This window comes from Salmo salar, chromosome 09, assembly GCF_965601325.2.
Source record: "Salmo salar chromosome 09, fSalSal1, whole genome shotgun sequence".
In the NCBI taxonomy this organism is placed as follows: domain Eukaryota; kingdom Metazoa; phylum Chordata; class Actinopteri; order Salmoniformes; family Salmonidae; genus Salmo; species Salmo salar.
The window spans coordinates 51,950,001-51,974,756 of NC_138299.1; the positions used below are offsets into that span (position 1 = coordinate 51,950,001).

General features: G+C 45.5%; 1 protein-coding gene across 1 annotated transcript in view; it reads right to left on the bottom strand.

Annotated features, from left to right (window-relative positions):
- galnt16 (UDP-N-acetyl-alpha-D-galactosamine:polypeptide N-acetylgalactosaminyltransferase 16) overlaps positions 1–24,756 on the bottom strand; it is a 397,157-nt gene that overhangs the window by 363,300 nt on the left and 9,101 nt on the right. Inside the window, exons 2-4 of the mRNA XM_045723766.2 lie at positions 11,134–11,318; positions 10,181–10,279; positions 9,489–9,556 (exon numbers count right to left, since the gene is read on the bottom strand). Of these exons, the coding sequence (XP_045579722.1) occupies positions 9,489–9,556; positions 10,181–10,279; positions 11,134–11,318 (352 nt within the window). The remainder of the gene's footprint in view (positions 1–9,488; positions 9,557–10,180; positions 10,280–11,133; positions 11,319–24,756) is intronic.

Genomic DNA, 24,756 nt, shown 5'->3' on the forward strand with positions numbered 1-24,756 from the left:
TGGCTGGCTGGCTGACTGGCTGACTGACTGACTGGATGACTGACTCACTGACTGACTGGCTGGCTGGCTGACTGGCTGACTGGATGACTGACTGACTGACTGACTGACTGGCTGGCTGACTGACTGGATGACTGACTGACTGACTGACTGGCTGGCTGGCTGGCTGACTGGATGACTGACTGACTGGATGACTGACTGACTGGCTGGCTGACTGACTGGATGACTGACTGGCTGGATGACTGACTGTCTGGCTGGATGACTGACTGACTGACTGACTGACTGACTGACTGGATGACTGACTGACTGGATGACTGGCTGGCTGGCTGGCTGACTGGATGACTGACTGAATGGATGACTGACTGGATGACTGATTGGATGACTGATTGGATGACTGATTGGATGACTGACTGAGTGGCTGGCTGGCTGACTGACTGGATGGCTGACTGACTGACTGGATGACTGATTGGATGACTGACTAACTGACTATATGACTGACTGACTGACTGAATGACTGACTAACTGACTGGATGACTGACTGACTGGATGACTGAGTGTATGACTGAGTGGATGACTGACTGACTGACTGACTGACTGACTGACTGACTGACTGACTGGCTGGCTGACTGACTGGCTGACTGGATGACTGACTGACTGGCTGGCTGGCTGACTGACTGGATGACTGACTGGATGACTGACTGACTGACTGACTGGCTGGCTGACTGACTGGATGACTGACTGACTGACTGACTGACTGACTGACTGGCTGGCTGACTGGCTGACTAACTGGATGACTGACTGACAGACTGACTGACTGACTGGCTGGCTGACTGACTGACTGGATGACTGACTGACTGGATGACTGACTGTCTGGCTGGATGACTGACTTACTGACTGGCTGGCTGACTGGATGATTGACTGACTAGATGACTGACTGACTGGCTGGCTGGCTGACTGGATGATTGACTGACTGGATCACTGACTGGCTGACTGACTGGCTGACTGGCTGGCTGACTGGATGACTGACTGACTGACTGACTGACTGGCTGACTGGCTGGCTGGCTGGCTGACTGGCTGACTAACTGGATGACTGACTGGATGACTGACTGACTGACTGACTGGCTGGCTGGCTGGCTGGCTGACTGGCTGACTGACTGACTGGCTGGCTGACTGACTGGATGACTGACTGACTGGATGACTGACTGTCTGGCTGGATGACTGACTGTCTGACTGACTGGCTGGCTGACTGGATGATTGACTGACTGGATGACTGACTGGCTGACTAACTGGATGACTGACTGACAGACTGACTGACTGACTGGCTGGCTGACTGACTGGATGACTGACTGACTGGATGACTGACTGTCTGGCTGGATGACTGACTGACTGACTGGCTGGCTGACTGGATGATTGACTGTCTAGATGACTGACTGACTGGCTGGCTGGCTGACTGGATGATTGACTGACTGGATGACTGACTGGCTGACTGACTGGCTGACTGGCTGGCTGACTGGATGACTGACTGACTGACTGACTGACTGACTGACTGACTGGCTGGCTGGCTGGCTGACTGGCTGACTAACTGGATGACTGACTGGATGACTGACTGACTGACTGACTGGCTGGCTGGCTGGCTGGCTGACTGGCTGACTGACTGACTGACTGACTGGCTGGCTGACTGACTGGATGACTGACTGTCTGGCTGGATGACTGACTGTCTGGCTGGATGACTGACTGTCTGACTGACTGGCTGGCTGACTGGATGATTGACTGACTGGATGACTGACTGACTAGCTGGCTGGCTGACTGGATGACTGACTGACTGACTGGATGACTGAATGGATGACTGACTGGATGACTGATTGGATGACTGACTGACTGGCTGGCTGACTGGCTGGCTGACTGACTGACTGACTGGATGACTGATTGGATGATTGACTAACTGACTATATGACTGACTGACTGACTGAATGACTGACTGGCTGGCTGACTGGATGACTGGATGACTGACTGACTGGATGACTGACTGACTGACTGACTGGCTGGCTGGCTGGCTGGCTGACTGACTGGATGACTGACTTGATGACTGACTGACTGACTGGCTGGCTGGCTGGCTGACTGGCTGACTGACTTGCTGGTTGGATGACTGACTGACTGACTGACTGGCTGGCTGACTGGATGATTGACTGACTGGATGACTGACTGACTGACTGACTGGCTGGCTGACTGACTGGATGACTGACTGTCTGGCTGGATGACTGACTGACTGACTGACTGGCTGGCTGACTGGATGATTGACTGACTGGATGACTGACTGACTGGCTGGCTGGCTGACTGGATGACTGACTGACTGGATGACTGAATGGATGACTGACTTGATGACTGATTGGATGACTGACTGACTGGCTGGCTGGCTGGCTGGCTGACTGACTGGATGACTGACTGACTGACTGACTGGATGACTGATTGGATGACTGACTAACTGACTATATGACGGACTGACTGACTGAATGACTGACTAACTGACTGGATGACTGACTGGATGACTGACTGGCTGGCTGACTGGATGACTGGATGACTGACTGACTGGATGACTGGATGACTGACTAGATGACTGATTGGATGACTGACTTGATGACTGACTGACTGGATGACTGACTTGATGACTGACTGACTGGATGACTAACTGGATGACTGACTGACTGACTGACTGACTGAATGACTGACTGAATGACTGACTGACTGGATGACTGACTGACTGACTGGATGACTGACTGACCGGATGACTGACTGACTGGATGACTGACTGGATGACTGACTGACTGGATGACTGACTGGATGACTGGATGACTGACTGACTGACTGGATGACTGACTGACTGACTGACTGGATGACTGACTGACTGACTGGATGACTGACTGACTGGATGACTGACTGGATGACTGACTGACTGACTGGATGACTGACTGACTGGATGACTGACTGCTACTATTTTATTTTTATTTTTTAATAATATTTGAATCACATTCTTATTTGGTGTACCCCTGATGGCATTGCACCTACATCTGGGTGGGAATACCTGTATTCGAGTGTATGATTGTGTGTGTGTATCAGAGTGTGTGAGTGTGTATTAGAGTGTGTGTGTGTATTAGAGTGTGTGAGTGTGTGTGTGTATTAGAGTGTGTGAGTGTGTGTGTGTATTAGAGTGTGTGTGTGTATTAGAGTGTGTGAGTGTATCAGAGTGTGTGTGTGTGTATTAGAGTGTGTGAGTGTGTGTGTATTAGAGTGTGTGAGTGTGTGTGTATTAGAGTGTGTGTGTGTATTAGAGTGTGTTCTTGGATGTGTGTATTAGAGTGTGTGTGTGTGTGTATTAGAGTGTGTGTGTGTATTAGAGTGTGTTCTTGGATGTGTGTATTAGAGTGTGCGTGTGTGTGTGTGTGTGTATTAGAGTGTGCGTCTGTATTAGTGTGCGTGTGTGTGTGTGTGTGTATTAGAGTGTGTGTGTGTATTAGAGTGTGTGTGTATTTGTTTTAGTCCAAAGGAGAGGACAGCTGGTGGGTGTGTCGGGGGGGGATTCTCTGGTCTTCCTCTGGTCAACACGAGACAGATGTTCTATACTTTTAGCCAGATTGTGTGTGTGTGTGTGTGTGTGTGTGTGTGTGTGTGTGTGTGTGTGTGTGTGTGTGTGTGTGTGTGTGTGTGTGTATGTGTGTGTGTACGGGTGTGTGTGTGTGTGTGTGTGTGTGTGTGTGTGTGTGTGTGTGTATGGGTGTGTTCACAATGGAGTATTCAATGATGTATACTCCCTGAGAATTCTGGGTTTAGGCTCCCGAGTGGCGCAGCGGTCTAAGTCACTGCATCTCAGTGCTAGAGGCGTCACTACAGACCCATGGTTCGATTCCAGGCTGTATCACAACCGGTGATTGGGAGTCCCATAGGGCGGCACACAATTGGCCCAGCGTTGTCCAGATTTGGCCGGGGTTAGGCCGTCATTGTAAATAAGAATTTGTTCTTAACTGACTTGCCTAGTTGAATAAAGGTAAAATAAAAATAAAAAATGTAAGTGATGAGCTATGCGCTTAAGCAGGTGTGTGCAGTGGAGTGACATGGTTTAGAGTCTATTCACCAAAGATCAGCGACAGCGTACTTGATGAAGGACAGTCCTCTAGCGATTAAGGCAACCGTTGTCACGTCCTGACCCTAGTAAGATGTCATTTTCTATAGTAGAGTAGGTCAGAGCGTGACAGGGGGTGTTTTGGGTTTTTCTATGTTTTCTATTTCTATGTTTTAGTTCTAGTTTTTCTATTTCTATGTTGGGGTTGTTTGGGTTAATCTCCAATTGGAGGCATTTTATCCTCGTTGCCTCTGATTGGAGATCATATTTAAGTAGGGGTTTTTCTTCCTGGGTTTTTGTGGGTAGTTGTTTTCTGTTTAGTGTATGTCACCTGACGGAACTGTTGTCGGTCGTTTTGTTGTTTTTGTTTAAGTATATTCATTAAAAGTGAATATGAGCACTATACACGCTGCACCTTGGTCCCCTTTAGACGACCCACGTTACAACCATCCTCTGAGGAAATGGTTCCCAAACTGTGGGGAGGGGTAGGTGGTGGACATTAGACAAGGCAAAATGTATAGAATTGCAAGGAAAATTAGTTGTAAAACTGAAACATTTTCTTTTGGACCCTATGACAAAATGTTTAGAACTGTAGGAAATTAGCTTTAAAAACCTGCAAATTTCTCTCCACCAACCAGAGGGGTGTGAAGAGTTTGTGTCATGAACAGTGCTTGTACCCATAGAAACAGATGTGGCGTGTGGCCGCACAGGGGAAGGAAAGGGGCACGGGATGATCCCCAATGCAGGAAGGGCCCCCCCCCCCGAGTGAAAAGGTTTGGGAACCCCTACTCTAAAGCAACACAGATTAAGACAACAGTCCTCTAGATTACAGGATTATCTCTCTCTGACAAATATAATTGGATTTGATTTGAACCGTCTGCCCTCGGTTACATCACTCACTACCGAGTTCCAAACTGCCCCTGGAAGCAACGTCAGCACAAGAACTGTTAGCTGCAAGCTTCATTAAATGGGTTTCCAAGCAGCTGGAATTTGGCTGGTGTGGTGTAAAGCTCGCTGCCCTTGGAGTCTGGAGCAGTGGAAACGTGTTCTCTGGAGTGATGAATCACGCTTCACCATATAGCAGTCTGACGGACGAATCGGGGGTTTCAAATTAAAACAAATAAATTGTTATTAGTCACATGCGCTGAATACAACAGGTGTAGACTTTACAGGGAAATGCAGACTTATGATCCCCTAACCAACAATGCAGTTTAAAAAAAAATGGAGGGGCACTGCAAATAGTCTGGGTAGCCATTTGACAAGATGTTCAGGAGTTTTATGGCTTGGGGGTAGAAGCTGTTGACCTAGACTTGGCCCTCCGGTACCGCTTGCCGTGCGGTAGCAGAGAGAACAGTCTATGACAAGGGTGGCTGGAGTCTTTGGCAATTTTTAGGGCCTTCTTCTGACACCGCCTGGTATAGAGGTCCTGGATGGCAGGAAGCTTGGCCCCAGTGTTGTACTGGGGGTAGTGCCTTGCGGTCGGAGGCCGAGCAGTTGCCATACCAGGCAGTGATGCAACCAGTCAGGATGCTCTCGATGGTGCAGCTGAAGAATCTTTTGAGGATCTAAGGACCCATGCCAAATCTTTTCAGTCTCCTGAGGGGGAATAGGCGCTGTCGTGCCCTCTTCACGACTGTGTTGGTGATGTGGACCATTCTAGTTTGTTGGTGATGTGGACACCAAGGAACTTGAAGCTCTCAACCTGCTCCACTACAGCCCCGTCGATGAGAATGGGGGCGTGCTCCGTCCTCATTTTCCTGTAGTCCACAATCATCTCTTTTGTCTTGATCACGTTGAGGGAGAGGTTGTTGTCCTGGCACCACACAGCCAGGTCTCTGACCACCTCCCTATAGGCTGTCTCGTCATTGTCGGTGATCAGGCCTACCACTGTTGTGTCGTCGGCAAATTGAATGATGGTGTTGGAGTTGTGCCTGGCCGTGCAGTCATGAGTGAACAGGGAGTACAGGAGGGGACTGAGCATGCACCCCTGAGGGGCCCCTGTATTGAGAATCAGCGTGGCGGATGTGTTGCTACCTACCCTCACCACCTAGGGGCGGCCCGTCAGGAAGTCCAGGATCCAATTGCAGAGGGAGGTGTTTAGTCCCAGGGTCCTTAGCTTAGTGATGAGCTTTGAGGGCACTATGGTGTTGAACGCTGAGCTGTAGTCAATGAATAGCATTCTCACATAGGTGTTCCTTTTGTCCAGGTGGGAAAGGGCAGTGTAGAGTGCAATAGAGATTGCATCATCTGTGGATCGGTTGGGGCGGTATGCATATCGGAGTGAGTCTAGGGTTCCTGGGATAATGGTGTTGATGTGAGCCATGACCAGCCTTTCAAAGCACTTCATGGCTACAGACGTGAGTGCTGCGGGTCAGTAGTCATTTAGGCAGGTTACCTTAGTGTTCTTGGGCACAGGGATTACGGTGGTCTGCTTGAAACATGTTGGTATTACAGACTCGGACAGGGAGAGGTTGAAAATGTCAGTGACGACACTTGCCAGTTGGTCCGCGCATGCTCGGAGTACACGTCCTGGTAATCCGTCTGGCCCTGCGGTCCTGTGAATGTTGACCTGTTTAAAGGTCTTATTCACATCGGCTGAGGAGAGCGTGATCACAAAGTCTTCCGGAACAGCTGGTGCTCTCATGCATGTTTCAGTGTTATTTGCCTCGAAGCGAGCATAAAAGTAGTTAAGCTCGTCTGGTACGCTCGTGTCACTCGGCTGTGCTTCCCTTTGTAGTCTGTAATGGTTTGCAAGCCCTGCCACATCCGACGAGCGTCAGAGCCGGTGTAGTATGATTCGATCTTAGTCCTGTATTGATGCTTTGTCTGTTTGATGGTTCGTCGGAGGGCATAGCAGGATTTCTTATAAGCTTCCGGGTTAGAGTCCCGCTCCTTGAAAGCAGCAGCTCTACCCTTTAGCTCAGTGCGGATGCTGCCTGTAATCCATGGCTTCTGGTTGGGGTATGTTCGTACGGTCACTGTGGGGACGATGTCATCGATGCACTTATTGATGAAGCCGATGACTGATGTGATGTACTCCTCAATGCCATCGGAGGAAACCTGGAACATATTCCAGTCTGTCTGTGCTAGCAAAACAGTCCTGCAGCTTAGCATCTGCTTCCTCTGACCATTTTTTATTGATCTAGTCACTGGTGCTTCCTGCTTTAGTTTTTGCTTGTAAGCAGGAATCAAGAGGATAGAATTATGGTCAGATTTGCCAAATGGTGGGCGAGGGAGAGCTTTGTATGTGTCTTTGTGTGTGGAGTAAAGGTGGTCCAGAGTTCTTTTCCTCTGGCTGCGCATTTAACATGCTGATAGAAATTTGGTAAAACGGATTTAAGTTACCCTGCATTAAAGTCCCTGGCCACTAGGAGAGCCGCCTCTGGTTGAGCATTTTCTTGTTTGCTTATGGCGGAATATAGCTCATTCAATGCTGTCTTAGTGCCAGCCTCTGACTGTGGTGGTATGTAAACAGCTACAAAGAATACAGATGAAAACTCTCTCGGTAGGTAGTGTGGTCTACAGCTTATCATGAGATACTCTACCTCAGGCGAGCAATAGCTCGAGACTTCCTTAGATATCGTGCACCAGCTGTAATCAACATCAAAAATACATAGACCGCCGCCCCTTGTCTTACCAGACGCCGCTGTTCTATCCTGCCGGTACATCGTATAACCAGCCAGCTGTATGTTGATGTTGTCGTCGTTCAGCCACGACTCCGTGAAGCATAAGATGTTACAGTTTTTAATGTCCCGTTGGTAGTTTAATCTTCCGCGTAACTCGGCGATTTTATTGTCCAAAGATTCCACGTGTTCTCTGGAGTGATGAATCACGCTTCACCATCTCACAGTCCAACGGACGAATCGGGGTTTGGCAGATGCCAGGAGAACTCTACCTACCCAAATGCATAGTGCCAACTGTAAAGTTTGGTGGAGGAGGAATAATGGTCTGGGTCTGTTTTTCATAGTTCGGGCCCCTTAGTTCCAGTAAAGGGAACTATGTATGTATGTATGTATGTATGTATGTATGTATATATATATATATATATATATATATATATATATATATATATATATATATGTGTGTTTGTGTACTTTTTACCCCTTTTTCTCCCCAATTTCGTGATAGCCAATTGGTTGTAACAGTCTTGTCCCATCGCTGCAACTCCCCTACGGACTCGAGAGCGGCGAAGGTCAAGAGCCATGCTTCCTCCGAAACACGATCCCAACCAAGCCGCACTGCTTCTTGACACACTGCTCACTTAACCCGGAAGCCAGCCATACTAATGTGTCGGAGGATACACCGTCTAGCTGGCGACCGGGGTCAACTTGCAGGCATCCGGCACGCCACAAGGAATCGCTAGAGTGTGATGGAACAAGGAAATCCTGGCCGGCCAAACCCTCCCCTAACCCGGACAACGCTGGGCCAATTGTGCGCCCCCCTCATGGGTCTCCCGGTCACCGCCGGCTGTGACACAGCCTGAGATCCAACCCGGGCTGTAGTGACGCCTCAAGCACTGCGTTGTAGTGCCTTAGACTGCTGCACTACTCGGGAGGCGAAGGGAAATCTTAATGCTACAGCATACAATAACATTCTAGACGATTCTGTTCTTCCAACTTTGTGGCAACAGTTTGGGGAAGGCCCTTTCCTGTTTCAGCATGACAATGCCCCCGTGCACAAAGCGAGGTCCATACAGAAATGGTTTGTCGAGATCGGTGTGGAAGAACTTGACTGGCCTGCACAGAGCCCTGACCTCAACCACATCAAACACCTTTGGGATGAATTGGAACGCCGACTGCGGGCCTAATCGCCCAAAATCAGTGCCCAACCTTACTAATGCTCTTGTGGCTGAACGGAAGCGAGTCCCCGCAGCAATGATCCAATATCTAGTGGAAAGCCTTTCCATGAAGAGTGTTATAGCAGCAAAGGGGGACCAACTCCATATTAATGTCCATGGTTTTGGAATGAGATGTTCGACGAGCAGGTGTCCACATACTTTTGGTCATGTAGTGTACATCCCTGGACAAAGCCTCTCTCCTGCTATCTAAATCCTTCAACATGTTTTTATGGTCTCCCTCTATGCCTGTCCCCATCTCACAATCTCTCTTCATGCATTTCTGTGTGTTCTGACAGACCAAAATACAGCAGGTGGAGACAGAGAGAACCAGCTCAGCACAACACAGCAGGTGGGGACAGAGAGAACCAGCTCAGCACTTCTTGTGTCAATGTAAAGAACCTCATAAAGAGTAGAGACTGAAAGGGAACCGACTGGGACCTCACAGAGAGCAGAGCTTTTGTCAGAGACTCATGCTGGGAGCCATGTAAAGACCAGAGACTATTTAAACAGGAGAACTGAGAAAAAGCAGGGAGGCCTCACGATCAGTACTGAAGTCATCTATCAGGATGATCTCCTGGATCAGAGAGGGAGGGCTCCTCAACAGGACACTGGGAGAGAGAAACGGAGAGAGAAGACAACATTAAACACTAAATAAGATGGTAAATTCTTTATTGTGTGAGGCATACAATAGTGCTTTACTCTTTGATGGTGCGTAGCAGGCGGAGTGTGTTCTTTGTGTTTTACAGCAGTGTTCTAGTGTTCTATAGCAGTGTTCTAGTGTTCTACAGCAGTGTTCTAGTTTTCTATAGTATTGTTCTAGTGTTCTATAGCAGTGTTCTACAGCAGTGTTCTAGTGTTCTATAGCAGTATCCTAGTGTTCTATAGCAGTGTTCTAGTGTTCTACAGCAGTGTTCTATAGCAGTGTTCTATAGCAGTGTTCTAGTGTTCTACAGCAGTGTTCTAGTGTTCCATAGCAGTGTTTTAGTGTTCCATAGCAGTGTTCTAGTGTTCTATAGCAGTGTTCTACAGCAGTGTTCTAGTCTTCCATAGCAGTGTTCTAGTGTTCTACAGCAGTGTTCTAGTGTTCGGTAGCAGTGTTCTAGTGTTCTCCAGCAGTGTTCTAGTGTTCTATAGCAGTGTTCTAGTGTTCTATAGCAGTGTTCTAGTGTTCCATAGCAGTGTTCTAGTGTTCTACAGCAGTGTTCTAGTGTTCTGTAGCAGTGGATCCTTACCTTTTGATGGTGCGTAGCAGGGTGGAGCGAGCCTCATTGTTGAAGGTGATGATGATGCTCGTAGGAGGAAGGGTAGCGTCATAATTCACGGAGGCACACCTACAAACAATAAGAAGCAACATTGTGTTAGTAAAGTATTCACACCTACTGTGCATTGTTTACTGTACACCCCACTCACTATAAAACCCAATGAGTGTTTGCTATCGTAACAGCGAATGACATATGATATCATGCCAGCCCATGGATGATGGTTGAACATATGATATCATGCCAGCCCAAGGATGATGGTTGAAGGTGCAGACATTGCATGAGTGTCTTTTCGAGTAGAGCTGTGTCTCTCTGATGACCCGCTCTGAGCCCAGTCGGTCTGTGTTTAGTCACCTGTAGTGTCGTGTGTATCTCTGATGGCCCGCTCTGAGCCCAGTCGGTCTGTGTGTAGTCACCTGTAGTGTCGTGTCTCTCTGATGACCCGCTGTGAGCCCAGTCGGTCTGTGTGTAGTGTCGTGTGTCTCTGATGACCCGCTCTGAGCCCAGTCGGTCTGTGTGTAGTCACCTGTAGTGCCGTGTGTATCTCTGATGGCCCGCTCTGAGCCCAGTCGGTCTGTATTTAGTCACCTGTAGTGACGTGTGTATCTCTGATGGCCCGCTCTGAGCCCAGTCGGTCTGTGTGTAGTGTCGTGTGTATATCTGATGACCCGCTCTGAGCCCAGTCGGTCTGTGTGTAGTCACCTGTAGTGTCGTGTGTATCTCTGATGGCCCGCTCTGAGCCCGGTCGGTCTGTGTGTAGTGTCGTGTGTCTCTGATGACCCGCTCTGAGCCCAGTCGGTCTGTGTGTAGTGCCGTGTATCTCTGATGGCCCGCTCTGAGCCCAGTCGGTCTGTGTTTAGTCACCTGTAGTGTCGTGTGTATCTCTCATGGCCCGCTCGGAGCCCAGTCGGTCTGTGTTTAGTCACCTGTAGTGCCGTGTATCTCTGATGGCCCGCTCGGAGCCGAGTCGGTCGCTCTCGGCCAGGTTGAAGGCGTGGTCTCTGTAGGGGTCGTCTCCCGCCTTCAGCTGTTTCTCCAACAGGTACGCCTTCTCATCGAAACTACCTATGAGCTGACCCTGCTGCTGCTCCGCCCACGGAGACTGGGTCACCTGCAGGGGGGGGGGGGGGGGGGGGGGTTGAACAAAACACAGAGGTCAAGAGTCAAGAGGTCAAAACTCAGGAAGTAGAGGTAAAGAGGAGTTACCAGTTAGAAGATGGATGTCAACACTCTGATGTCATCTTTGTCTCTCACACAGTTTGATGGTGACCCTATCAACCTCATTTGAAAAGCTTAGCTACTCTACCACCTGATCCATAATCTGAGACACCAAGTTAGTGATCTCTATGATGACTGTAATGTTATCTGGAACCTTCTAACCATAGGAGTGAGAGAGGAGACAGAGGAGGTGTAGGACTGAGAGGGGAGACAGAGGAGGAGTAGGAGTGAGAGGGGAGACAGAGGAGGTGTAGGAGTGAGAGGGGAGACAGAGGAGGTGTAGGAGTGAGAGGGGAGACAGAGGAGGTGTAGGAGTGAGAGGGGAGACAGAGGAGGTGTAGGAGTGAGAGGGGAGACAGACGAGGTGTAGGAGTGAGAGGGGAGACAGACGAGGTGTAGGAGTGAGAGGGGAGACAGACGAGGTGTAGGAGTGAGAGGGGAGACAGACGAGGTGTAGGAGTGAGACGGGAGACAGACGAGGTGTAGGAGTGAGAGGGGAGACAGAGGAGGTGTAGGACTGAGAGGGGAGACAGGAGGTGTAGGAGTGAGAGGGGAGACAGAGAAGGTGTAGGAGTGAGAGGGGAGACAGAGGAGATGTAGGACTGAGAGGGGAGACAGAGGAGGTGTAGGACTGAGAGGGGAGACAGGAGGTGTAGGATTGAGGGGGAGACAGAGGAGGTGTAGGAGTGAGAGGGGAGACAGAGGAGATGTAGGAGTGAGAGGGGAGACAGAGGAGGTGTAGGAGTGAGAGGGGAGACAGAGGAGGTGTAGGAGTGAGAGGGGAGACAGAGGAGGTGTAGGAGTGAGAGGGGAGACAGAGGAGATGTAGGAGTGAGTGAAAGACATTAGAATAGAGGAGGAATGGAAGGAGAGAAGAGTAGAGAGAAGAGAGACAGCTGCATTCTTCAGCTCTGTGTTATTAATGGTCCTCTGTGCTATTAACGGTCCTCTGTGCTATTAACGGTCCTCTGTGCTATTAACGGTCCTCTGTGTTATTAACGGTCCTCTGTGTTATTAACGGGCCTCTGTGTTATTAACGGTCCTCTGTGTTATTAACGGTCCTCTGTGCTATTAACGGTCCTCTGTGCTATTAACGGTCCTCTGTGTTATTAACGGTCATCTGTGTTATTAACGGTCCTCTGTGCTATTAACGGTCCTCTGTGTTATTAACGGTCCTCTGTGCTATTAACGGTCCTCTGTGCTATTAACGGTCCTCTGTGTTATTAACGGTCCTCTGTGCTATTAATGGTCCTCTAGGTTATTAACGGTCCTCTGTGCTATTAACGGTCCTCTGTGCTATTAACGGTCCTCTGTGTTATTAATGGTCCTCTGTGCTATTAACGGTCCTCTGTGCTATTAACGGTCCTCTGTGCTATTAACGGTCCTCTGTGCTATTAACGGTCCTCTGTGCTATTAACGGTCCTCTGGGTTATAGAGAGACACACACCACCAGCCCTGATCTTACCGGAGGCAGCTGTTTCAGCATGTTCAGCCATGATATCATAAGGTGAATCCACCAATTTGTAAGTCGCTCTGGATAAGAGCGTCTGCTAAATGACTTAAATGTAAATGTAAATGACTCGGTGAAACATAGGATATTACAGTTTTTAATGTCATTTTACATTTTAGTCATTTTAGCAGACGCTCTTATTTCATTAAAATTCCATACTGGCCGCCGTGGGAATCGAACCCATAACCCTGGCGTTGCAAACACCATGCTCTACCAACTGAGCCACATGTCCTGTTCATAGGATAGTCTCGAACAGACCACATCCAGTTTATTCTCCAGTAAATACACATTCGCCAGTAGAACGGAGGGTAATGGCGGATTATCCACTTGCTGACACAGTCTCACCAGACATCCGGCTCTTTGCCCTCTGTAACGGCGACTCCTCTTCATACGAATAAACGCGGATTTGGTCCGGGAAGAGCAGTATATCCTTTGCGTCCGACTCATTAATAAGGAAAAAAATCCTCGTCCAGTTCGAGGTGAGTAATCGCTGTTCTGATGTCCTAGAAGCTATTTTCAGTCATAGGAAACGATGGCGGAAACATTATGTGCAAAAAAAGTTAAAAACAGCAACAACAACAAATAAAATAATAGCACAGTTGGTCAGGAGCCCCCCGGTGCCATGTTTTTTCTTGAGTGATGTTTAAAATGTCAGCTACATTGACAATGTTCGCTCTTGGATGGATATAAACGTCCAAGAACGTCCAATAAACGTCCAAACGCAGGTCAGGGACGTGCTACCTGTCCCAGACCTGCTGTCCCAGACCTGCTGGAACCCTGACCTGTTCACCGGATGTGCTACCTGTCCCAGACCTGCTGTTTTCAACTCTCTAGAGACAGCAGGAGCGGTAGAGATTCTCTCAAAGATCGGCTATGAAAAAACCAACTGGCACTTACTCTTGTGTTACTGACTTGTTGCACCCTCGACAACTACTATGATTATTATTATTTGACCATGCTGGTCATTTATGAACATTTGAACATCTTGGCAATGTGCTGTTATAATCTCCACCCGGCACAGCCAGAAGAGGACCGGCCACCCCTCATAGCCTGGTTCCTCTCTAGGTTTCTTCCTAGGTTTTGGCCTTTCTAGGGAGTTTTTCCTAGCCACCGTGCTTCTACACCTGCATTGCTTGCTGTTTGGGGTTTTAGGCTGGGTTTCTGTACAGCACTTTGAGATATCAGCTGATGTAAGAAGGGCTATATAAATAAATTTGATTTGATTTGATAAACAACAACATACACTGAGTGTACAAAACATCAAGAACACCTGCTCTTTCCATGACATAGACTGACCAGGTGAATCCAGGTGAAAGCTATGATCCCTTATTGATGTGACTTGTTAAATTCACTTCAAATCAGTGTAGATAAAGGGGAAGAGACCGGTTAAAGAAGGATTTCTAAGCCTTGAGACAATTGAGACATGGATTGTGTGTGTGTGCCATTCAGAGGGTGAATGGGGAAGACAAAATATGTATGTGCCTTTGAACGGGGTATGGAAGTAGGTGCCAGGCGCACCAGTTTGAGTGTGTTAAGAACTGCAATGCTGCTGGGTTTTTCATGATTTAACAGTTTCCTGTGTGTATCAAGAATGGTCCACCACCCAAATTACATCCAGCCAACTTGACACAACTGTGGAAAGCATTGGAGTCAACATGGGCCAGCGTCCCTGTGGAACGCTTTCAACACCTTGTAGAGTCCATGTCCTTCAGAAACTATTCACACCCCTTGACTTTTTCCAAATGTTGTTGTGTTACAGACGGAATTTAAAATTTATTAAATATCAATTTCTTTGGGTCACTAGCCTACACACAATACCGCATAATGTCAAAGTGGAATTATGTTTTTCGAAATTTTTACAAATTAATTACAAATTCAGCTTGAAATGTCTTGAGTCAATTAGTATTCAACCCCTTTGTTATTGCAAGCCTAAATAAGTTCAGGAGCAAAAAATGTGCTCAACATGTCACATTATAAATTGCATGGACTTACAGAATTACCTGTGAGGTCCCACAGTTGATCAGTTAATTTCATTTAGCCTGACACTGCAACACTTAACAACCGGATGGGCAAGCCCACACACCCCACATGACCGATTAAAATGTTTCTCGAGCAGGATTCAAGTCTCTGTAGTAACTAGTAGTCAATCTAGCAGGATAAAAAAGGTTTCTCTAGCAGGATAAAAGGTTTCTCTAGCAGGATAAAAGGTTTCTCTAGCAGGGTAAAAGGTTTCTCTAGCAGGGTAAAAGGTTTCTCTAGCAGGATAAAAAAGGTTTCTCTAGCAGGATAAAAGGTTTCTCTAGCAGGATAAAAAAGGTTTCTCTAGCAGGATAAAGGTTTCTCTAGCAGGATAAAAGGTTTCTCTAGCAGGGTAAAAGGTTTCTCTAGCAGGGTAAAAGGTTTCTCTAGCAGGGTAAAAGGTTTCTCTAGCAGGATAAAAGGTTTCTCTAGCAGGATAAAAAAGGTTTCTCTAGCAGGATAAAAGGTTTCTCTAGCAGGATAAAAGGTTTCTCTAGCAGGATAAAAGGTTTCTCTAGCAGGATAAAAGGTTCCTCTAGCAGGATAAAAAAGGTTTCTCTAGCAGGATAAAAGGTTTCTCTAGCAGGATAAAAGGTTTCTCTAGCAGGATAAAAGGTTTCTCTAGCAGGGTAAAAGGTTTCTCTAGCAGGGTAAAAGGTTTCTCTAGCAGGATAAAAGGTTTCTCTAGCAGGATAAAAGGTTTCTCTAGCAGGATTCAAGTCTCTGTAGTAACTTGTAGTCATTCCCAGTGGTAGAGGACATACAGAGACTCGTTCAGTCACATACAAGAGACAGACACACGCCATTCTGATTCAATAAGCATCTACACATTCAGTCACACACAGCATGGAGCAGGACCAGAGATGGGAGGTTGAGCTCATGGGAAAAATGCATATAATGTAGCGTTGCAAAGGAGATCGCTCCGCAGAGCAAACAAAACTCAAAATTACATTACAGCACTGTTATGATAACATCACTGAATCGAATGTATTACCATGGTTACAGAACATAGAAAAAGAAATTAAGAAAGAAAGAGAGAGAGAGAGAAGAAAGAAAGAAAGAAAGAAAGAAAGAAAGAAAGAAAGAAAGAAAGAAAGAAAGAAAGAAAGAAAGAAAGAAAGAAAGAAAGAAAGAGAGAAAGAGAGAGAGAGAAAGAGGAGAGTGGGTTAAGTGTTATATGTCCAACCCTTGTTTGTTTCTTGTGTCTAATTGGACTAAGGTCTAGCCTGGTTGCCATGGTATTGTGATTAGGGTCACATTACCTGGGAGAGGGCCAGGGTGAAAAACCATCTGAACACACACACTCACACACACAGCGTGACTACCACAGCTCTGAGAAACTCAGGGGGTGAACGTTTCTGCTCTGAGCTCCAACTCTGTATAGAACACCACAGACCAATACTTTCATCAACTCAAACTTCATTATTTTTTTTCTTCAGCAATTTGGAAGCCACAACAAAATGGCATCCTCAAAAATGACAATGATGAAGTTGTACACTACCGTTCAACAGTTCGGGGTCACTTAGAAATGTCCTTGTTTTTTTTTAAAGAAAAACACATTTTTTGGTCCATTAAAATAACATAAAATTGTTCAGAAATACAGTGTAGACATTGTTAATGTTGTAAATGACTATTGTAGCTGGAAATGGCAGATAAAAAAAAAAATGAATATCTACATAGGCGTACAGAGGCCCATTATCAGCAACCATCACTCCTGTGTTCCAATGGCACGTTGTGTTAGCTAATCCAAGTTTATCATTTTAAAAGACGAATTGATCATTAGAAAACCCTTTTGAAATTATGTTAGCACAGCTGAAAATTGTTGTTCTGATTAAAGAAGCAATAAAACTGGCCTTCTTTAGACTAGTTGACTAGCTGGAGCATCAGCATTTGTGGGTTCGATTACAGGCTCAAAATGGCCAGAAACAAAGTACTTTCTTCTGAAACTCGTCACCTTAACCTTAACTTTGCTGGAGTATTGAAACAGATCATCCTGAGATGTTCTGAAACATGACATGGCGTGTTGTAACACCACTTAATCTAGTGTTGTGCAACACCTTGCCAGGGACTGGAAGCACTACCAGGTTGAAGGTCGAAAACATTATTTTGATGTTTCGAGTCCTGTTTGGTGCAGAATTAGATCCCTTTGTCTGGTGTCTTAAATGTTTCACACTGTTCTATGTATTTGAATCATTTACCGTTTTATACCGTTTTGGCAGGCATCGTCACACACAGTGTTCAAACCACCAGCACAAACTGGACTAACTAACTAACTCACTAACTGGACTAACTAACTAACTCACTAACTGGACTAACTAACTAACACACTAACTGGACTAACTAACTAACACACTAACTGGACTAACTAACTAACTTACAAACTGGACTAACTCACTAACTGGACTAACTAACTAAGTCACTAACTGGACTAACTAACTAACTAACTAACTAACTCACAAACTGGACTAACTAACTCACTAACTGGACTAACTAACTAGCTCACACTAACTGGACTAACTAACTGGACTAACTAACTAACTCACTAACTGGACTAACTAACTAACTCACACTAACTGGACTAACTAACTAACTCACTAACTGGACTAATTAACTAACTCACTAACTGGACTAACTAACTAACTCACAAACTGGACTAACTAACTCACTAACTAACTCACAAACTGGACTAACTAACTCACTAACTGGACTAACTCACTAACTAACTCACTAACTGGACTAACTAACTCACTAACTGGACTAACTAACTAACTAAATCACACTAACTGGACTAACTAACTAACTAACTCACTAACTAACTCACAAACTGGACTAACTAACTCACACTAACTGGACTAACTAACTAACTCACACTAACTGGACTAACTAACTAACTCACTAACTGGACTAACTAACTAACTCACTAACTGGACTAACTCACTAACTAACTCACTAACTGGACTAACTAACTGGACTAACTAACTAACTCACTAACTCACACTAACTGGACTAACTAACTAACTCACTAACTGGACTAATTAACTAACTCACTAACTGGACTAACTAACTAACTCACAAACTGGACTAACTAACTCACTAACTAACTCACAAACTGGACTAACTAACTAACTCACTAACTGGACTAATTAACTAACTAACTAACTAGCTCACACTAACTGGACTAACTAACTAACTAACTCACTAACTGGACTAACTGGACTAACTAACTAACTCACTAACTAACTAACTCACACTAACTGGACTAACTAACTAACTCACACTAACTGGACTAACTAACTAACTCACAAACTGGACTAACTAACTCACTAACTGGACTAACTAACTCACTAACTGGACTAACTAACTAACTCACACTAACTGGACTAACTATATAACTCACAAACTGGACTAACTAACTCACTAACTGGACTAACTAACTCACTAACTGGACTAACTCACTAACTAACTCACTAACTGGACTAACTAACTCACTAACTGGACTAACTAACTAAATCACACTAACTGGACTAACTAACTAACTCACTAACTAACTCACAAACTGGACTAACTAACTCACACTAACTGGACTAACTAACTAACTCACACTAACTGGACTAACTAACTAACTCACTAACTGGACTAACTAACTAACTCACTAACTGGACTAACTCACTAACTGGACTAACTAACTCACACTATCTGGACTAACTAACTAACTAACTCACTAACTAACTAACTCACAAACTGGACTAACTAACACACTAACTGGACTAACTAACTCACTAACTGGACTAACTAACTCACTAACTAACTCACTAACTGGACTAACTAACTCACTAACTGGACTAACTAACTCACTAACTGGACTAACTAACTAACTCACACTAACTGGACTAACTAACTAACTCACACTAACTGGACTAACTAACTAACTCACAAACTGGACTAACTAACTCACTAACTGGACTAACTAACTAACTAACTCACACTAACTGGACTAACTAACTAACTCACTAACTAACTCACAAACTGGACTAACTAATTCACTAACTGGACTAACTAATTCACTAACTAGACTAACTCACTAACTAACTCACTAACTGGACTAACTAACTCACTAACTGGACTAACTAACTAACTAACTCACACTAACTGGACTAACTAACTTACTCACTAACTAACTCACAAACTGGACTAACTAACTCACTAACTGGACTAACTAATTCACTAACTGGACTAACTAACTAACTCACACTAACTGGACTAACTAACTAACTAACTCACACTAACTGGACTAACTAACTAACTCACTAACTAACTCACAAACTGGACTAACTAACTCACTAACTGGACTAACTAACTAACTCACTAACTGGACTAACTCACTAACTAACTCACTAACTGGACTAACTAACTCACACTAACTGGACTAACTAACTAACTCACTAACTGGACTAACTAACTAACTCACTAACTAACTAACTAACTCACAAACTGGACTAACTAACTCACTAACTGGACTAACTAACTAACTCACTAACTGGACTAACTAACTCACTAACTGGACTAACTAACTCACTAACTGGACTAACTAACTCACTAACTGGACTAACTAACTAACTCACACTTACTGGACTAACTAACTCACTAACTGGACTAACTAACTAACTCACTAACTGGACTAACTCACTAACTAACTCACTAACTGGACTAACTAACTCACACTATCTGGACTAACTAACTAACTAACTCACTAACTAACTAACTCACAAACTGGACTAACTAACTCACTAACTGGACTAACTCACTAACTGGACTAACTAACTCACTAACTGGACTAACTAACTCACACTAACTGACTCACACTAACTGGACTAACTAACTAACTCACTAACTAACTAACTCACTAACTGGACTAACTCACTAACTAACTCACTAACTAACTCACTAACTGGACTAACTAACTAACTAAATCACACTAACTGGACTAACTAACTAACTAACTAAGTCACTAACTAACTCACAAACTGGACTAACTAACTCACACTAACTGGACTAACTAACTAACTCACTAACTGGACTAACTAACTAACTCACTAACTGGACTAACTAACTAACTCACTAACTGGACTAACTCACTAACTAACTGGACTAACTAACTCACACTATCTGGACTAACTAACTAACTAACTCACTAACTAACTAACTCACAAACTGGACTAACTAACTCACTAACTGGACTAACTAACTCACTAACTGGACTAACTAACTCACTAATTAACTCACTAACTGGACTAACTAACTCACTAACTGGACTAACTAACTAACTAACTAACTAACTAACTAACTAACTCACACAAACTGGACTAACTAACTAACTCACTAACTAACTCACAAACTGGACTAACTAACTCACTAACTGGACTAACTAACTCACTAACTGGACTAACTAACTAACTCACACTAACTGGACTAACTAACTAACTCACACTAACTGGACTAACTAACTAACTCACAAACTGGACTAACTAACTCACTAACTGGACTAACTAACTAACTAACTCACACTAACTGGACTAACTAACTAACTAACTCACAAACTGGACTAACTAACTCACTAACTGGACTAACTAATTCACTAACTGGACTAACTCACTAACTAACTCACTAACTGGACTAACTAACTCACTAACTGGACTAACTAACTAACTAACTCACACTAACTGGACTAACTAACTAACTCACTAACTAACTCACAAACTGGACTAACTAACTCACTAACTGGACTAACTAACTAACTAACTCACACTAACTGGACTAACTAACTAACTAACTCACAATAACTGGACTAACTAACTAACTCACTAACTAACTCACAAACTGGACTAACTAACTCACTAACTGGACTAACTAACTAACTCACTAACTGGACTAACTAACTCACTAACTGGACTAACTAACTCACACTAACTGGACTAACTAACTAACTCACTAACTAACTAACTCACTAACTGGACTAACTAACTAACTCACTAACTAACTCACAAACTGGACTAACTAACTCACTAACTGGACTAACTAACTCACTAACTGGACTAACTAACTAACTAACTCACACTAACTGGACTAACTAACTAACTCACTAACTAACTCACTAACTGGACTAACTAACTAACTCACTAACTGGACTAACTAACTAACTCACTAACTGGACTAACTAACTAACTCACACTAACTGGACTAACTAACTCACTAACTGGACTAACTAACTAACTAACTCACACTAACTGGACTAACTAACTAACTCACTAACTAACTCACAAACTGGACTAACTAACTCACAAACTGGACTAACTAACTCACTAACTGGACTAACTAACTCACTCACTAACTGGACTAACTAACTAACTCACACTAACTGGACTAACTAACTCACTAACTGGACTAACTCACTAACTAACTAACTAACTAACTAACTAACTAACTAACTAACTAACTAACTAACTCACTAACTGGACTAACTAACTAACTCACTAACTGGACTAACTCACTAACTGGACTAACTAACTCACTAACTGGACTAACTAACTCACACTAACTGACTCACACTAACTGGACTAACTAACTAACTCACTAACTAACTAACTCACTAACTGGACTAACTAACTAACTCACTAACTGGACTAACTAACTAACTCACACTAACTGGAGGTTGAACTGCAAGAACTGAGGACTCTGCATTTGCCTCTTCCATTGGCTATTATGAATGTGGGACTGGGTGATGAGCAACATATCTTGCTTGCTCAGGGATTTGAACCAGCAACCTTTCAGTTACAGGCCCAACACTCTTAACCGCTAGGCTACCTGCTCATAACCGCTAGGCTGCTTGCGCTTAACCGCTAGGCTGTCTGCTCATAACCGCTAGGCTACCTGCTCATAACCGCTAGGCTACCTGCTCATAACAGCTAGGCTGCCTGCTCATAACCGCTAGGCTCCCTGCTCATAACCGCTAGGCTACCTGCTCTTAACCGCTAGGCTACCTGCTCATAACCGCTAGGCTACCAGCTCATAATCGCTAGGCTACCTGCTCTTAACCGCTAGGCTACCTGCTCATAACCGCTAGGCTACCTGCTCATAACCGCTAGGCTACCTGCTTTTAACCGCTAGGCTACCTGCTCATAACCGCTAGGCTGCCTGCTAATAACCGCTAGGCTACCTGCTCTTAACCGCTAGGCTGCCTGCTCATAACCGCTAGGCTGCCTGCTCATAACCGCTAGGCTACCTGCTCTTAACCGCTAGGCTGCATGCCATCCCCAAGAACCACTGTGGGTGTTTCAAAGTACTACCATTTCTGTTTTAAAACAGAAACATCAGATCTCAGTTTAGGTATAATACTTTAATTGGTTTCATTACACAATCATGGTGTTTTCAGACTTTCTATTTTAACAGTGCAGGCAAGGAGCCATGATGTGGCCAAGACATTACTCATCATGAGTGATGTCATGAACCCTGGTTGTGGAGGGCACCTGTTGCTATGGAAGTTATGGAACCACACAGAGAAAGAGGGAGAGTGAGAGTGAGAGTGAGAGAGAGAGAGAGAGAGAGAGAGAGAGAGAGAGAGAGAGAGAGAGAGAGAGAGAGAGAGAGAGAGAGAGATGGGGATAACCAGGCTCCTGTACCATGCTTTACTGAGATGCTCTCATGGAAAGTTTAGGGTTGGGTTAGGGTAAGGGTTAGGGTTGGGGTTACAGTTGGGTTGGGTAAGGGTTGGGTTAGGGTAAGGGTTAGGTTTAGGGTTGGGGTTAGGTGTTAGGGTAAGGGTTAGGGTTATTTGTCATCCATAGCCAGAGGGCTATTTGCATGTGAGCATATCCTGGAATGCACCTTGGAAAATGTTTATATTTTTTATTTATTTTAAATAAAATGTTTATTCTACTGAGCCATTTAATGTATATTGGTATTCTTATATTTTATTATTTCTACATTTTAACAGGAACATTATCCATTTCAAATTAGACTGCTACTCAAAAGAAAAGAAAAAACTAAGAAATACATAGACATTTTTATAAATAAAATATACAGATTTTAATAATAAATAAAACATACAGATTTTAATAATAAATAAAACATACACATTTTAATAATAAATAAAACATTCAGTATAAACAGGAAAATCTGGAAAAAATCAGTGGGCCTCCACGCCCAACCTCCCATCTTATTCCCCCAACCCCATCCATCCATCCTGTCTCCACCCCAACCTCCCATCTTATTCCCCCAACCCCATCCACCCAACATGACTCCACCCCAACCTCCCATCCCCCCAACCCCACCCACCCAACATGTCTCTACCCCAACCTCCCATCCCCCCAACCCCACCCACCCAACATGTCTCTACCCCAACCTCCCATCTTATTCCCCCAACCCCATCCACCCAACATGTCTCCACCCCAACCTCCCATTCCCCCAACCCCATCCATCCATCATGTCTCCACCCCAACCTCCCATTCCCCCAACCCCATCCACCCAACATGTCTCCACCCCAACCTCCCATCCCCCAAACCCCACCCACCCAACATGTCTCCACCCCAACCTCCCATTCCCTAACCCCATCCATCCAACATGTCTCCACCCCAACCTCCCATCTTATTCCCCCAACCCCACCCAGCCAACATGACTCCACCCCAACCTCCCATTCCCCAACCCCATCCATCCAACATGACTCCACCCCAACCTCCCATCTTATTCCCCAACCCCATCCAGCCAACATGTCTCCACCCCAACCTCCCATCTTATTCCCCAACCCCATCCATCCAACATGACTCCACCCCAACCTCCCATTCCCCCAACCCCATCCATCCATCATGTCTCCACCCCAACCTCCCATCTTATTCCCCCAACCCCATCCAGCCAACATGTCTCCACCCCAACCTCTTATCTTATTCCCCCAACCCCATCCAGCCAACATGTCTCCACCCCAACCTCCCATCCCCCCAACCCCATCCACCCAACATGTCTCTACCCCAACCTCCCATTCCCCAACCCCATCCACCCAACATGACTCCACCCCAACCTCCCATCCCCCCAACCCCACCCAGCCAACATGTCTCCACCCCAACCTCCCATCTTATCCCCCAACCCCATCCACCCAACATGTCTCCACCCCAACCTCCCATCTTATTCCCCCAACCCCATCCAGCCAACATGTCTCCACCCCAACCTCCCATCTGATTCCCCCAACCCCATCCTGGCAACATGTCTCTACCCCAACCTCCCATCCTATTCCCCAAACCCCATCCAGCCAACATGCCTCCACCCCAACCTCCCATCTTTTTCCCCCAACCCCATCCACCCAACATGACTCCTCCCCGGCTTGGCAGTGCTGCCTGCCAGCAGTAATCTCAAGGGGCTTATACTCATGGACTTCAAAATTAATTTTGTAACTTTGCCCCAGAAGCATTTAGCTGCAGGGCCCTCCCATATCACAGCTGCCCACTGCACTGAGACTAGGAAACACTGTCACCACTGATAAATCCATGATAACCGAGAATTTCTATAAGCATTTCTCTACGGCTGGCCATGCTTTCCACCTGGCTACCCCCAACCCCGGCCAACAGCTCGGACCTCTGGCAGTCTCTATGGGGGTGCCACAGGGTTCAATTCTCGGGCCGACTCTTTTCTCTGTATATATCAATGATGTCGCTCTTGCTGCGGATGATTCTTTGATCCACCTCTACGCAGACGACACCATTCTGTATACATCTGGCCCCTCTTTGGACACTGTGTTAACAAACCTCCAAACGAGCTT